Below are 12,607 nucleotides of genomic sequence, written 5' to 3'. Positions count from 1 at the left end.
ATATTCCTTTAGTCAAAAGTATTTTTATTTTAACTACCAGTATAAAAATAATTGGTCAGCTTCAGCTAGTAGGTAACTTAAGTAATGTGTTTGACATGAAGTACATGTAATTTATTAGCATTAATTACAATATTATATTTATTTGTAATGCCAAACTAAATTTAAAATACCCCACTGCAACAAACCTGCAGACTAAGCGAATTTCCATTTGCCTTATTGGATTTACACTAAAATGTCTCATAAAAAATATCACATTTATTCCCTATTTAAATGGAATTAATTTAACGAGTATTTAGATTCTTGTCCTTTCTCATTTTCAGTCGGTTTTTAACTCTTCAAGGCATTGTCGCGACTTGGAGGGTACTTTAAATAATCTAATTTCCGTAACAATCCGGTTTTGTAATGATCTTCAACCCTTTTTGTTGAGTGTTCTAGTACCGGTACATCAATTGCTCGTTTTGTTTCAAATAAACTGACTTCGGATTGGTCAAGAGTGGTTTCTCCATAGTTTTCTTTATGGTCACACCCCCATAAACCATCATATACTTAAAATGTTCGTCATGACGAGAAACCTTGTGCAAAACATTCTTTTACTATATTATGTAGTTTGTCATTGTTAAATGTTGTCAAACTAAAATATCCATCTATTCGACCATAAAAGTTGGCACACTTTCCATGCATATAGTCCAACCTAGATAACTCCATGACAGGATAGGAGAATTTTTAGGTCCTTCTATCACTTTTCTTGTTAAAATAAGAGCTGCATTGTCTTGTCCGATCAAGACAGAGGGTTTGGAATGTACCGAAGGAAGGGGCTGGTCAATAGAGTTTAGATGAAAATAAGTCTGTCTAAGTTTTACTGTATTAAATTTTTTAAGTGGTAAATCTAGTGGTGACTGTGTACGAACGTTATCAAGGGTGAATACTTCATCCTCGTAAAGTCCTTTTATTTTTAGGCTAACTTTACAAGAGGTAGATTCAAAGTTACATGTTGAGTTTGACCAACAGGTAGTAAGGGGCTCTATATCTCCCTCACTCCCTCGACTCCTAACTTGTCGGCTGTGGTAGAGTCAATGAGTGATATTGTTGAACCTTCATTTAAAAGTGCAAAGGTATCAATTTGGCCCTTAGGCCCATAAAGAGTAACAGGACATACCTGAAGCAGAACTTTATTTGTTGTATTTTCTTCTGTGTGTTTACCGGTTATTTCTTTTGTTTTGACAATAGAATAGTCAGAGTCTTTATTTTCATGAGAGGAAGAATAGACAGGTTCTTTTTTGGTGTACAAAGGTTTTTCAGGTGTAGTATCTGTGTGTAGTAAGCGACTGTGGAATAGTTTACAGTTATTAATACCACAAGCTTTCTTTATTTTACAGAACTTTATTGGGTCTTGGCAAAAACAGTAGAAACACAACTTACTTTCTGCAACCATCTTCCATCTCTCTGCAACACTGGCTTTCCTGAAAGTTTTACACTGAGCACTTTCGTGGTTTTCGTTGCAAAATATACAACTTTTTTATCTCCCAGTTGTAGAGTTTGTTAATACTAACATTGTATCATACTTCTTACAAGTTAAAGTGTCAGATTTGGGACGGAAATAAATACTCATGAGTGAGCACTGATTTTCTAACCAACTAGAAAGATCTTTTAGGTCTGGCTTACTTAAAGATAATGATCTCACATGCTGAGCCCAATTGTACTTGAGATTATAAGGTAATTTGTCCATTAGTTCCATCAATAACTGAAATACCTCCTCTTCATCGTTGACCAGCCTGGGCCGGATAGATAGCGTCAAAATAATTAAAAACTACTATTTACAATTTTACAATTAAATAAACATATATTTAAAATATACTGACTGCGCAGCGGCGGTGGATGCTTATGCTAGCGACAGTGTTGTTGCGAGGTTTCAAAAAATCCTTCAATTGAGTAAAATGGATTTGCTAGGAGAAGTTCCTTTAAGTTCTTGGTGAAAACCTTATCTTCCATGTTTACTAAACATTTTGGCAGGGCATTAAACATCTTAACAGCAACCTGCGGGAAACTATCTCTTGTCATAGCCAGCCTACATCTAGTTGTGTTCAGTTTGTGTGCTCCCCTAATGTTGTGATCATGCTGTTCCCCTCTGTTCTCATGCAGATGCAAGTTGGATTTTATATGAAGCAGGCAACTGAATATATATTGGTTGTATACTGTCAATATGTTAAGTTGCTTAAAGATGGGTTTACATGGCTGCGATCGTTTACTTCCAGTTACAATTCTTATTGCTTGTTTTTGTAGCTTCAGTATACGGATACACCCTGATGAGTGGCCCCAGAGTAAGATTCCATAATTTATATGACTATGGAATAATGAAAAGTATATTGTCATAAGGTACTTCTGCGTGATTTGATGTTTGAGTTTTCTGAGGAGAAAAATTACACGCCTTAGCCTAAGGCACACAGCATCGACGTGGGAGTCCCATTGTAACTTGGGATCCAAGACAAACCCTAATAGTTTTACTGGCTCATCATGAGATGGAGACGTTTTGCTGAGCGTTAATAGAAGCTTCTGAGTTTTGGCTTCATTTAATTTAAGGCCATTGTGCCCAAACCAGCTTCTTGCATTGTTGAACAGTTCATCAGATTTCGCTGCCGCTTCAAGAGGGAGTTGTCCCCTGCCACAGAGAGTTGTGTCATCGGCGTATAGGAGGGTTTCATCATCCCTACCAAGGTCATTCATCAGGATCAAGAACAATGAAGGCCCCAAAATCGATCCCTGCGGGACACCATGGTCCATCTTAGCTGGAGCAGAGAGAGCCCCCTGTATGGCCACCATCTGGCTCCTCTCACAAAGATAGGAGTCTAGTGTTTTGAGCACAATCCCACCTAACCCATATCGAGCCAGCTTCTGAAGAAGAATACTGTGGGAGACAACGTCAAACGCCTTTGACAGATCACATAGGACAATGGACATGGAATGCTTGTCCTCAAAGGCATTTTGTATTCCTTTCACTAGGGAGATGAGAGCTGTAGCGGTAGATTTTCCTTTACGGAAACCATGTTGTGAATTTGAGAAAAGATGGTTAGTCTCAAAATAGTCTACAATTTGGTTTTGCATGATTTTTTCAAGTATTTTTGCCAAACAGGGAATGATGGATATCGGCCTATAGCTCGATGCAGCGTTTACATCTCCTTTCTTGAAAATAGGAACAGTTCTTGAGATTTTTAGACAATCAGGAAAAACACCCGTTGACAGACAGCCATTTATAGCCTTACAGAGGGGTTGAGCAACAGCTTCTATAATATGCTTCAAGATGTGTGGTGTAAGACCATATATGTCTGGACTGTAGGAGTTTGAGAAGTTCTTAGTAATTCTAATGATTTCTGCTGAAGTTGTAGGTCTCCATTTCAAGAAATTTTGTTGTGCCACAGGCACCGCTAGAGCAGCAACGGAACTGTCAGGTTGCATGTCATGAACAATGTCATCTACAGTACTTACAAAGTAGGAATTAAATTCATCAGGGCTTATTTGACTACTAATGGTTGCTCTTGATTTTCTAGATTCGTTTATGACACTCCAAGCTGCCTTACACTTGTTATTGGAGCGCTCAATTTTATGTACAGTATGCAGCTTTTTAGCAGCATCTACTTCAGCCTGATAGTTACGCTTTGCCTTCAAGTATAATGCATATAACCTATCTCTTCGCTCTACTGACGCTTCAGCTTTATACTTGTCAAATATCAGCTGGACAAGCAACCTAAATTTACCAAGCTCAGCTGTATACCAACCATTTGATAGTTTCTTGGTCTTTTTTGGTTTAACAATCACTCTAGGCCTAACTGTCATAGGAAAAAGGTGTCAAACACTTCTACAAATTTATTGTGAAATAGTTGGAAAATGTCTCCTTCTTCCTTTAAATTTAGGACCTCATACCAGTTTACGTTACTCAAGGCCTCTTTGAAGGAGGGTAGAACATCTTCATTAATAGGTCTTCTATAGGATAGATAATTCATATGCCAAGATGGAATAGTTGGAGTCTCACTTACCCTCTTTTTCCACACAGTTGTTTGAACAGGTGCGTGGTCCGCAATGATGGACGAAAGGACATTGGTGTTGTAGTCTAGAGTATCAAGATTTGTCACAACTGTATCCAGGCATCTGTCTCCCCTCGTCGGCAAGTAGTTCGTTACATAAAGACCTTGCCCCCGAAGTAGCTCCTCAAGGTTTTGGGTGGGAGCTGTAGGGCTGTTGAGAGCAATGTTAAAATCACCACCAAGTACAATGTTTTTAGCTGGTCTAATATTGGTCAGGTAACAGAGGCATTTATCCAAGGTGTCAAGGAAAAGTTCTAGATCTCCGGTCGGAGGGCGATACACAGAGATAACTAAAATATCGAAATCATGGAGTGTAGCTCCGCAAAGTTCAATGTTCATTTCCGAGCAATAGGCATTTAAATTAAGTGGTTCAAAATTTAATTCATGATGCAAATAGAGAGATACACCACCATTCTTGTGTTGAGTTCTGAAATAACCATTTACATACACTAAATTACCAATGGTTTTATAATAGTTTATTTCAACAGAGTCTAACCAATGTTCACTTATTCCTAGTACAGCAGGCATGTGCTCACTTTCAAAGTTGGAGATTAGGTTGAACTTTGTTCTCATGCATTGGACATTCATGAAAACTATCTTAAGTGTAGGCTTATCTTCAGAATAACTATGGTAACTAACGTGTGGACTAGAGTACTGCTTATTACCTTCCGCTACTGCAGTGGTCTGTGGTTGTTGGTTGGTCTCTTGAATAAAAAACGTTTCAGTGTAGTGTACTTAGGCCACATTGAACCATCCTGAAATTTGTCTCGATGTTCAAAACCAAATCCAAGTTTAAAGCTACAGTTTAGTCCCTTGGTTTCTAGCTTTTCAACAATGCAATCCACATTAGGAAAAGAATTATGAATGTATTTACTTACGTCTTCAGCCGATGTACCAGCCTTAACCTTACTTAAGTGAAACCAGGCCCTTTTCTCGCCACTCAAGATTGCACTTTCCTTAGACTCACTAGTGCCAATGATGGGCCTAGTTTGTCTAGAAGGAGTAGATTTTCTCCCCTTAATCACAGCTTCCCTGTATGATTTATTTTGTTCTTTGTCCGGCTTCAGATGGGTATTCTTTGACCCCAGGCTAGGGATGTCGTGGTTATTTTTAATGCCAGAGGTGTTTCCACGTCCTCGTTTATGAGCAGGCACTTTCTGCCACTTATTAGTGTTCTCTTCTTGATCGTCACCCTTGTTGCAATTTAGGTTAACAGCAGCTTCTAGTAGATGTTGAGTTTCACTAACACTAACCAAAGAGTACGAGATATTTTTTCAACTTCCACTACTACTAGGTTGAGATAGCTCGCCATTTTGACTTCCAGAGCCTTCCTCTTCCTCTCCCTCGTCACTGTTTTCGTTTTGATTTTCGGACTCGGTAGTCGATTTTCCACTGCCGTCTGATTCGGTGTGTGGGTTTCCATTCGGTGTTTCTTCAGGGCCCGAAACTTCTTCTTCCCCATTTTTTTCCAACCTCTTCGAGACTTCCGGCTGTCTGCATGTCACATTTTTCCTTAACCTAACTTCAGCTTTCTCAATAGCATTTAACCTAACATTAAGGGATTTATTATCCTTCGTCAATTCTTCCATAGTAATAATGAGCTTATTCATTAAAATATTGATATTAATCAGTTCCTCTGTGCTCAAGTCAAGTGTTCTTAGCTTAGCTAACCTGGTTGTGCATCCATCACACATCCACATCACTGAATCTTCTAACTCATTTATCATACGATATTTCTTGTCTTCAAGGTCAATACATTTTGCGTGAAACCACTTTTTACAAAATCCTTCACACAACAACGCTTTATCCCGCTTTTTAACAAATTTTTCACAGCTAGCACAGTTCTCGTCAACTTCATCCACCGCCATTTCAACTTGAGCTTGAGGTTAGTTGAATACCTTTGAACTGAGGGTTTGTCATATAGTGCTCCATTTTTAAGGATTCATGCTGTCGTAGTAAAATGAAGGACAGAAGTGGAGAGTTCTATGAGATCATTGATGTCTTCCTCCTTGACTGGAGGTAACATTCTGGTCTTTCTTTGAATTGATTCCAGAATCAATTCTGGCCTGCCAAAGCGCATTTGTAAAGTGGTAATCACTGTATTAAAATTTTTGTCACAGACAAGTAAGGGCCTTACCATTTTGAAAGCCACTAGAAGACACACTAAAAATATATTAAAGGATTTGATAATGTTATGTTTTATCAGCTGGGGTCTTGGTTGTGGCAGAGCTAACAAACCTGGGGTCTACACCAGAGTTATTATAGCTTCAGTAGACTGAAAGTACTGTCTTGTTGCAGGCCGATCAGTTCCATATGGAATCACCAGCTGGGGTCTTGGTTGTGGCAGAGCTAACAAACCTGGGGTCTACACCAGAGTTGTTATAGCTTCAGTAGACTGAAAGTACTGTCTTGTTGCAGGCCGATCAGTTCTATATGGAATCACCAGCTGGGGTCTTGGTTGTGGCAGAGCTAACAAACCTGGGGTCTACACCAGAGTTGTTATAGCTTCAGTAGACTGAAAGTACTGTCTTGTTGCAGGCCGATCAGTTCCATATGGAATCACTAGCTGGGGTCATGGTTGTGGCAGAGCTAACAAACCTGGGGTCTACACCAGAGTTGTTATAGCTTCAGTAGACTGAAAGTACTGTCTTGTTGCAGGCCAATCAGTTCCATATGGATCACCAGCTGGGGTCATGGTTGTGGCAGAGCTAACAAACCTGGGGTCTACACCAGAGTTGTCATAGCTTCAGTAGACTGAAAGTACTGTCTTGTTGCAGGCCGATCAGTTCTATATGGAATCACCAGCTGGGGTCTTGGTTGTGGCAGAGCTAACAAACCTGGGGTCTACACCAGAGTTGTTATAGCTTCAGTAGACTGAAAGTACTGTCTTGTTGCAGGCCGATCAGTTCTATATGGAATCACCAGCTGGGGTCATGGTTGTGGCAGAGCTAACAAACCTGGGGTCTACACCAGAGTTGTCATAGCTTCAGTAGACTGAAAGTACTGTCTTGTTGCAGGCCGATCAGTTCTATATGGAATCACTAGCTGGGGTCATGGTTGTGGCAGAGCTAACAAACCTGGGGTCTACACCAGAGTTGTTATAGCTTCAGTAGACTGAAAGTACTGTCTTGTTGCAGGCCAATCAGTTCCATATGGATCACCAGCTGGGGTCATGGTTGTGGCAGAGCTAACAAACCTGGGGTCTACACCAGAGTTGTTATAGCTTCAGTAGACTGAAAGTACTGTCTTGTTGCAGGCCGATCAGTTCCATATGGAATCACTAGCTGGGGTCATGGTTGTGGCAGAGCTAACAAACCTGGGGTCTACACCAGAGTTGTTATAGCTTCAGTAGACTGAAAGTACTGTCTTGTTGCAGGCCGATCAGTTCCATATGGAATCACCAGCTGGGGTCTTGGTTGTGGCAGAGCTAACAAACCTGGGGTCTACACCAGAGTTGTCATAGCTTCAGTAGACTGAAAGTACTGTCTTGTTGCAGGCCGATCAGTTCCATATGGAATCACTAGCTGGGGTCATGGTTGTGGCAGAGCTAACAAACCTGGGGTCTACACCAGAGTTGTTATAGCTTCAGTAGACTGAAAGTACTGTCTTGTTGCAGGCCGATCAGTTCTATATGGAATCACCAGCTGGGGTCATGGTTGTGGCAGAGCTAACAAACCTGGGGTCTACACCAGAGTTGTCATGTACCTTAGCTGGATACATGCCAAGCTACATGACTCCATCAATGGCAGATAGTTACTTAATACTCACTACCATGTTGCTATTTACTAGTTTGTTTTGTAGGTTAATAAAAGAAAAGGTTAAATAGGTTTTGATTTTCTTCCTTTGTGTGCTCCATGTATACTCAGTTCAAAAAATTTTGGAGGTTTGAGGGGATGTGATTTCATTTCATCCACCTCACCCTAACTTTGAAAAAACGGCGGACAGCTGATATATACACCAAGCTAAAAAAAAGTAGTGGGGGAACCCAGGAATCCTTCCCCTTAAACCATCTAATTTTTTTGAACGGATTATAAAAACTGCCTATTACCATTGACTATTGGACGTGCCCGGACTTTAGACTTCAGGCCCCGGGCAAATTGGCCAATGGGGCCCCCACCCAGACAGCACACTTTCTCCTCAGGACATCCCACGGATATTGCGACAGGATATGCAAGATATACCATAGTAGTCCTATGGTCAACCTGGGATATCCCAGGATATCCGCAGGAATGCGTAATGTCCCCGCTGGGGATGTCCTACGGATAAGCTCACAGCATATCCGTGGGACATCCGAGGTCATCCCAGGGTAGTCCTCAGGACATTCTCAGGACATATGGGACTACTATGGGATGTCCCTGGGATAAAGTGTGGTCTGGGCCTGAACATAAAAAACACAAAATAATATAGATTTAGTATGAAAAGGTTAATTGTTGAGTAAATTGATTAAATAGTTATTAAACACAAATTTTGAAGAAAAAAAAACGAGAAAAAAGTTCTTAACCCAGACGGGTCTCGAACCTGGTACCTCCGCCTTATGAGTCTCTTCCCTTACCTCCTGAGCTATCTGCGCTTGATGATTATGAGTGTTTTCAAGTGGTGAAAGAGTAGCCGACAGTTGCAATAGTCGTAATACTTAAAATATTTTTGATACTACAGTATATAATATGATTCTGTTAATCTGTTTAGGCCTCGAGTAGTTGAATTGTTTTTCTGGTAGGCTAGTTGGAAAGGATACTGGTATTTGAATATAGATTAATTTAATTACCATTAGATTATCACTGTTTCTTATATGATTAAAATTAGTTTTAGATAATTTTTTATTAATTTAAAGTTGGAATTAAATACACATTTCACACAACTATGATAGAACTCTAGTTTTCATGAACTCAGTGGTAGTAATATGTCAGTAAATTAAAGTCAGCCCTTGCTAGCCACAGTATTAACAAGACACATTTCATTCTGGAAAACCTTCAACTTTTAAAACAAATTATAAAACCTCAACATCTTAATGCGTGGGAATCTTATTTTATAGAAAAAATAGACCAAAATTAATTATTTGTTAAATAGTGAAGACGGCTCAGTTATAAACTCGGAATTACTGAAAATAATTACATCAAGAACAACACTGTAATATATCCAAAATTCAAAAGATTAATTTTTCTAATATTATTTTTTATTTTTCCAATATCCTTTAAATCATCTGTTTTAACTTGGTTTAAAATTAATTTATTAAGTAAATATTTACTTTTTGTACTAGTGTAAACACAGCCTGAAGATGGAAACCTAGTTTCTGAAAGCGCTAGTGAATAAAACATATAGGCCTTGTGAACATTTAAATTTAGATATACATTTCATCAGTGGTAGTAGTTTTTTTCTTCAGTTTGTTACCGGGACATTACGGGACATTACAGGATATCCAGTGGATTTTGTACATGTCCCGGGATGTAATGGGACATTCTGGGATATCCTATGGCATTCGTACATATCCCAGGACTTTACAGGATATCCTGAGGTTAACTTACAAATCCCGGGACATTACGGTATATTGTATAGGATATCCTGTGGATTTCGTACTCTTCCCGGGATTTTGCGGGATATCCTGAGGCTAGCGTACATATCCCGAGACATTCTCAGGACATATGGGACTACTATGGGATGTCCCTGGGATAAAGTGTGCTGTCTGGGCAGTATGAACATACGATTGTAACTACTGTATACACAATATAATGTGTCTTACATGCAAACTGATTTTAACCAAGCAATTTTATTATTAAATTCATTGTAAATAATATTTAAACCTGTTAGATTATCGGTATGCTGCATTTTGTACAAAGTAATTTTATACAGTGTGTAAATTAAGTCTTGAAACATATCTGTATTTTTTTAACCTAATAGATAGAAATATTCTGTTTGTGGCGTTGATTGTTAACAAAGGTTCCGCAATTTTTTACATCAAAAATATTTTTTAACCCTCCTAACAGGGTAGGGGGTGACTTATTTTTTCAGATAGCAACCCCTATTGAGTGACCCCTCATTTTGAAGGATTTATCAAAAGAAACACAATGACGCAAACCCGAGGTGGATAGCGCACCCCTAGGCAAATGGCAGGTATTCCAAAATTTGATTTACTGTATGTGAAAAAGCACTAATTCCACAAATATGGAAACAAATCTGTATTTTTAAAACCGAAATAGATAGAAATATTCTGTTTGTGGAATTGATTGTTAAAATAGGTTCTCTAATTTTTCACACCAACAATATTTTTTAGACCCTTTAACAGGGTAGGGGTTGGTGGTGACTTATTTTTTAATAAAACCCCCTATATTGAGTGACCCCTCATTTTGAAGGGTTTGTTAAAAGAAAAACATTGACGCAAACCCGAGGTAGATATTTCACCTCTAGCCTAAATGGCGGGTATTCCAAAATTTGATTTGCAGTAGACTCCCTCTTATCCGGACTGCTCGGGACCGAGGCCAGTTCGGATAACGGGTTTTCCGGTTAAACCGACATCCCCAAAAGCTCGTTAAAACGTACCACTAATGCATGCAATCCAAATATTTGACTCAAATTTAGGAGAGCATTGTGTTCTTACACGTTATATATCCTGGTCCTGTTCTCAAATCTTTCCCACTAGAACAGTCGTTTCAGTACCACCAATGTATGATTTTATGATTTTTGTAAGTGTGGATATTTTTTATTTTTTATAAAACGGCTTATTTATTTAAATGCAATATTTCCAAATTCTTTTGCAATACTACATTAATCTTTAATATCCTTTGCAACGTTTATTAGACGAAAATATAGACAAAATAAAAACAAAACAGTACATATAAGGTTTATTTAAATTGTTTGTTTCACTAATACATAGGCTACTCTATTGAGGGGCTTGAATAAAACAAAAGTTAAAAAAACTAACATTAATTAATTACTGTAGTGTAAATAAGTGAGATTGCATAATCTGTGAAAGCTTTACATTATTTTATAACTTCTATTCTTTTATTGGCAAACCTAACTGAATCTAAGTTCATAATATATAAGTTCAAACATGTTTGCTTTTTATAGATTATGTTTATAACATAGTAATTTTTATTCCCTATTAACGCCTCTTGCCACTATGCGTATGCCTGGCAATTTAAAACGCCTTTTTCAGGGTGTCTTTTTGAAATTAGGGACAATTAATTTCAAGTTCTACATATAAAATTTTCCAGGACAAAACTTGCCAGTCATAAGACTAGCATATTCCTTTCTCTGCTATTACATTAATAATCCTTTGTTGAATTCCGTGATAATTTCTCACGATTGCAGCCACATACCTTGATCATATCTTTCAATCGCAGAAAACTTGTGATACAATCGCTGCAACACTGTATTGATTTTACCCGATCGTGGTAACATCCGTGATGATTACCTGAGATAACAGTTACATCCCTTAATGGCCTCATCCTTTATGATTTTCCACGATCGCTGCGATTCCCTGATCATTACTTACGATCACAGCGAAATCCATGAAAATTGTTCACTATTACTGTAACACACATGCCATGTCTTCTTATAGTGACATTATCTGTTTATCTTCCAAAGCGATCAAGTGAACCTCTTTGATTATTTTGCGCAACCCCGGCAACAACTGTAATATTATATCGCAATCGGGACAATACCCTCGATCGTCTCCAGGGATAGTTTAAACTCCTGTGACTATTGTTTGAGGTCTCGGTGAAATTCGTGATGATTTCCCATATTCGTGACAATAGCCGTGATCATTACTTGCGATCGCGGACACGCCAGAATTGCCGAAAATGAGGAAGTGTTTTGCTCGATCGTGGCCACACCCGTGACTATTTTTTTGGGATAGCGGCCATATCAGTGGTCATATTTCATTCGCGGCAAAACTTATGATGATTTCTGGTGATCATGGCAACGGCCGTGATGATTTATTGCGATTGCGGCAATGTCCGGTTAAAAGAAAACACTATGTGTTTAAAATGATTTATCACTACCCAATTGGTTGAATATGTTTTACAAAATTTGTTATTGGTAGTGCTTGTAATTTAGACTAATAAAACTTGGTTCAGGTTTGTACCTTTGCTTACTATTTATTAAGCTAAGTTAAGCCTAGATTAAATATACTTATAGAAAGACAAATGATTAAGCTGAAGGATTTCTTTACAATACAAATTTAATGAACTAAGAATAAGTTAGGATATTTACAATGATGAATGGGGTTTGACATTTAAATGAACAGATACAGGGTCGCCATCTTTGGTTTAGCCTAGCTCAGTAAAACAGAACAATGAGTTTACAATAAGATATCAGTTTAATTACATAAATCTTCTCAGGGAGAGGGGAACTCGGCTGGCTAAAAAGATCTTCAAATATTTTAATTTATAAAATAAAATATGTCAATTATTATGAAAGATGGGATAATTAATTGATATTGCCCTTAGGCTTGGGTAGATAAGTTAAATCCTCCAACAATGAATAGAATAGGTGAAAAATTTATCAAAGTTGAATAGCAGATATCAGTTCTCTTG

The 12,607-nt window shown here is 38.3% G+C and overlaps 1 protein-coding gene across 1 annotated transcript in view; it reads left to right on the top strand.

Annotated features, from left to right (window-relative positions):
- The window catches only part of LOC128983440 (uncharacterized), a 104,741-nt gene extending 96,842 nt beyond the window's left edge, over nt 1–7,899 (top strand). Inside the window, exon 23 of the mRNA XM_054402733.1 lies at nt 7,693–7,899. Coding sequence (XP_054258708.1) covers nt 7,693–7,829 — 137 coding nt within the window. The 3' untranslated portion in view covers nt 7,830–7,899. The remainder of the gene's footprint in view (nt 1–7,692) is intronic.
- The last annotated feature ends 4,708 nt before the right edge of the window (nt 7,900–12,607 follow it).

The sequence above is a fragment of the Macrosteles quadrilineatus genome, unplaced genomic scaffold, assembly GCF_028750875.1.
Source record: "Macrosteles quadrilineatus isolate MER2022 unplaced genomic scaffold, UCM_ALF_1.0 Scaffold_1__1_contigs__length_201487025, whole genome shotgun sequence".
Lineage (NCBI taxonomy): Eukaryota > Metazoa > Arthropoda > Insecta > Hemiptera > Cicadellidae > Macrosteles > Macrosteles quadrilineatus.
Note: the sequence above shows the minus strand (reverse complement) of the source record. Positions and strands in the feature narration are given on the sequence as shown.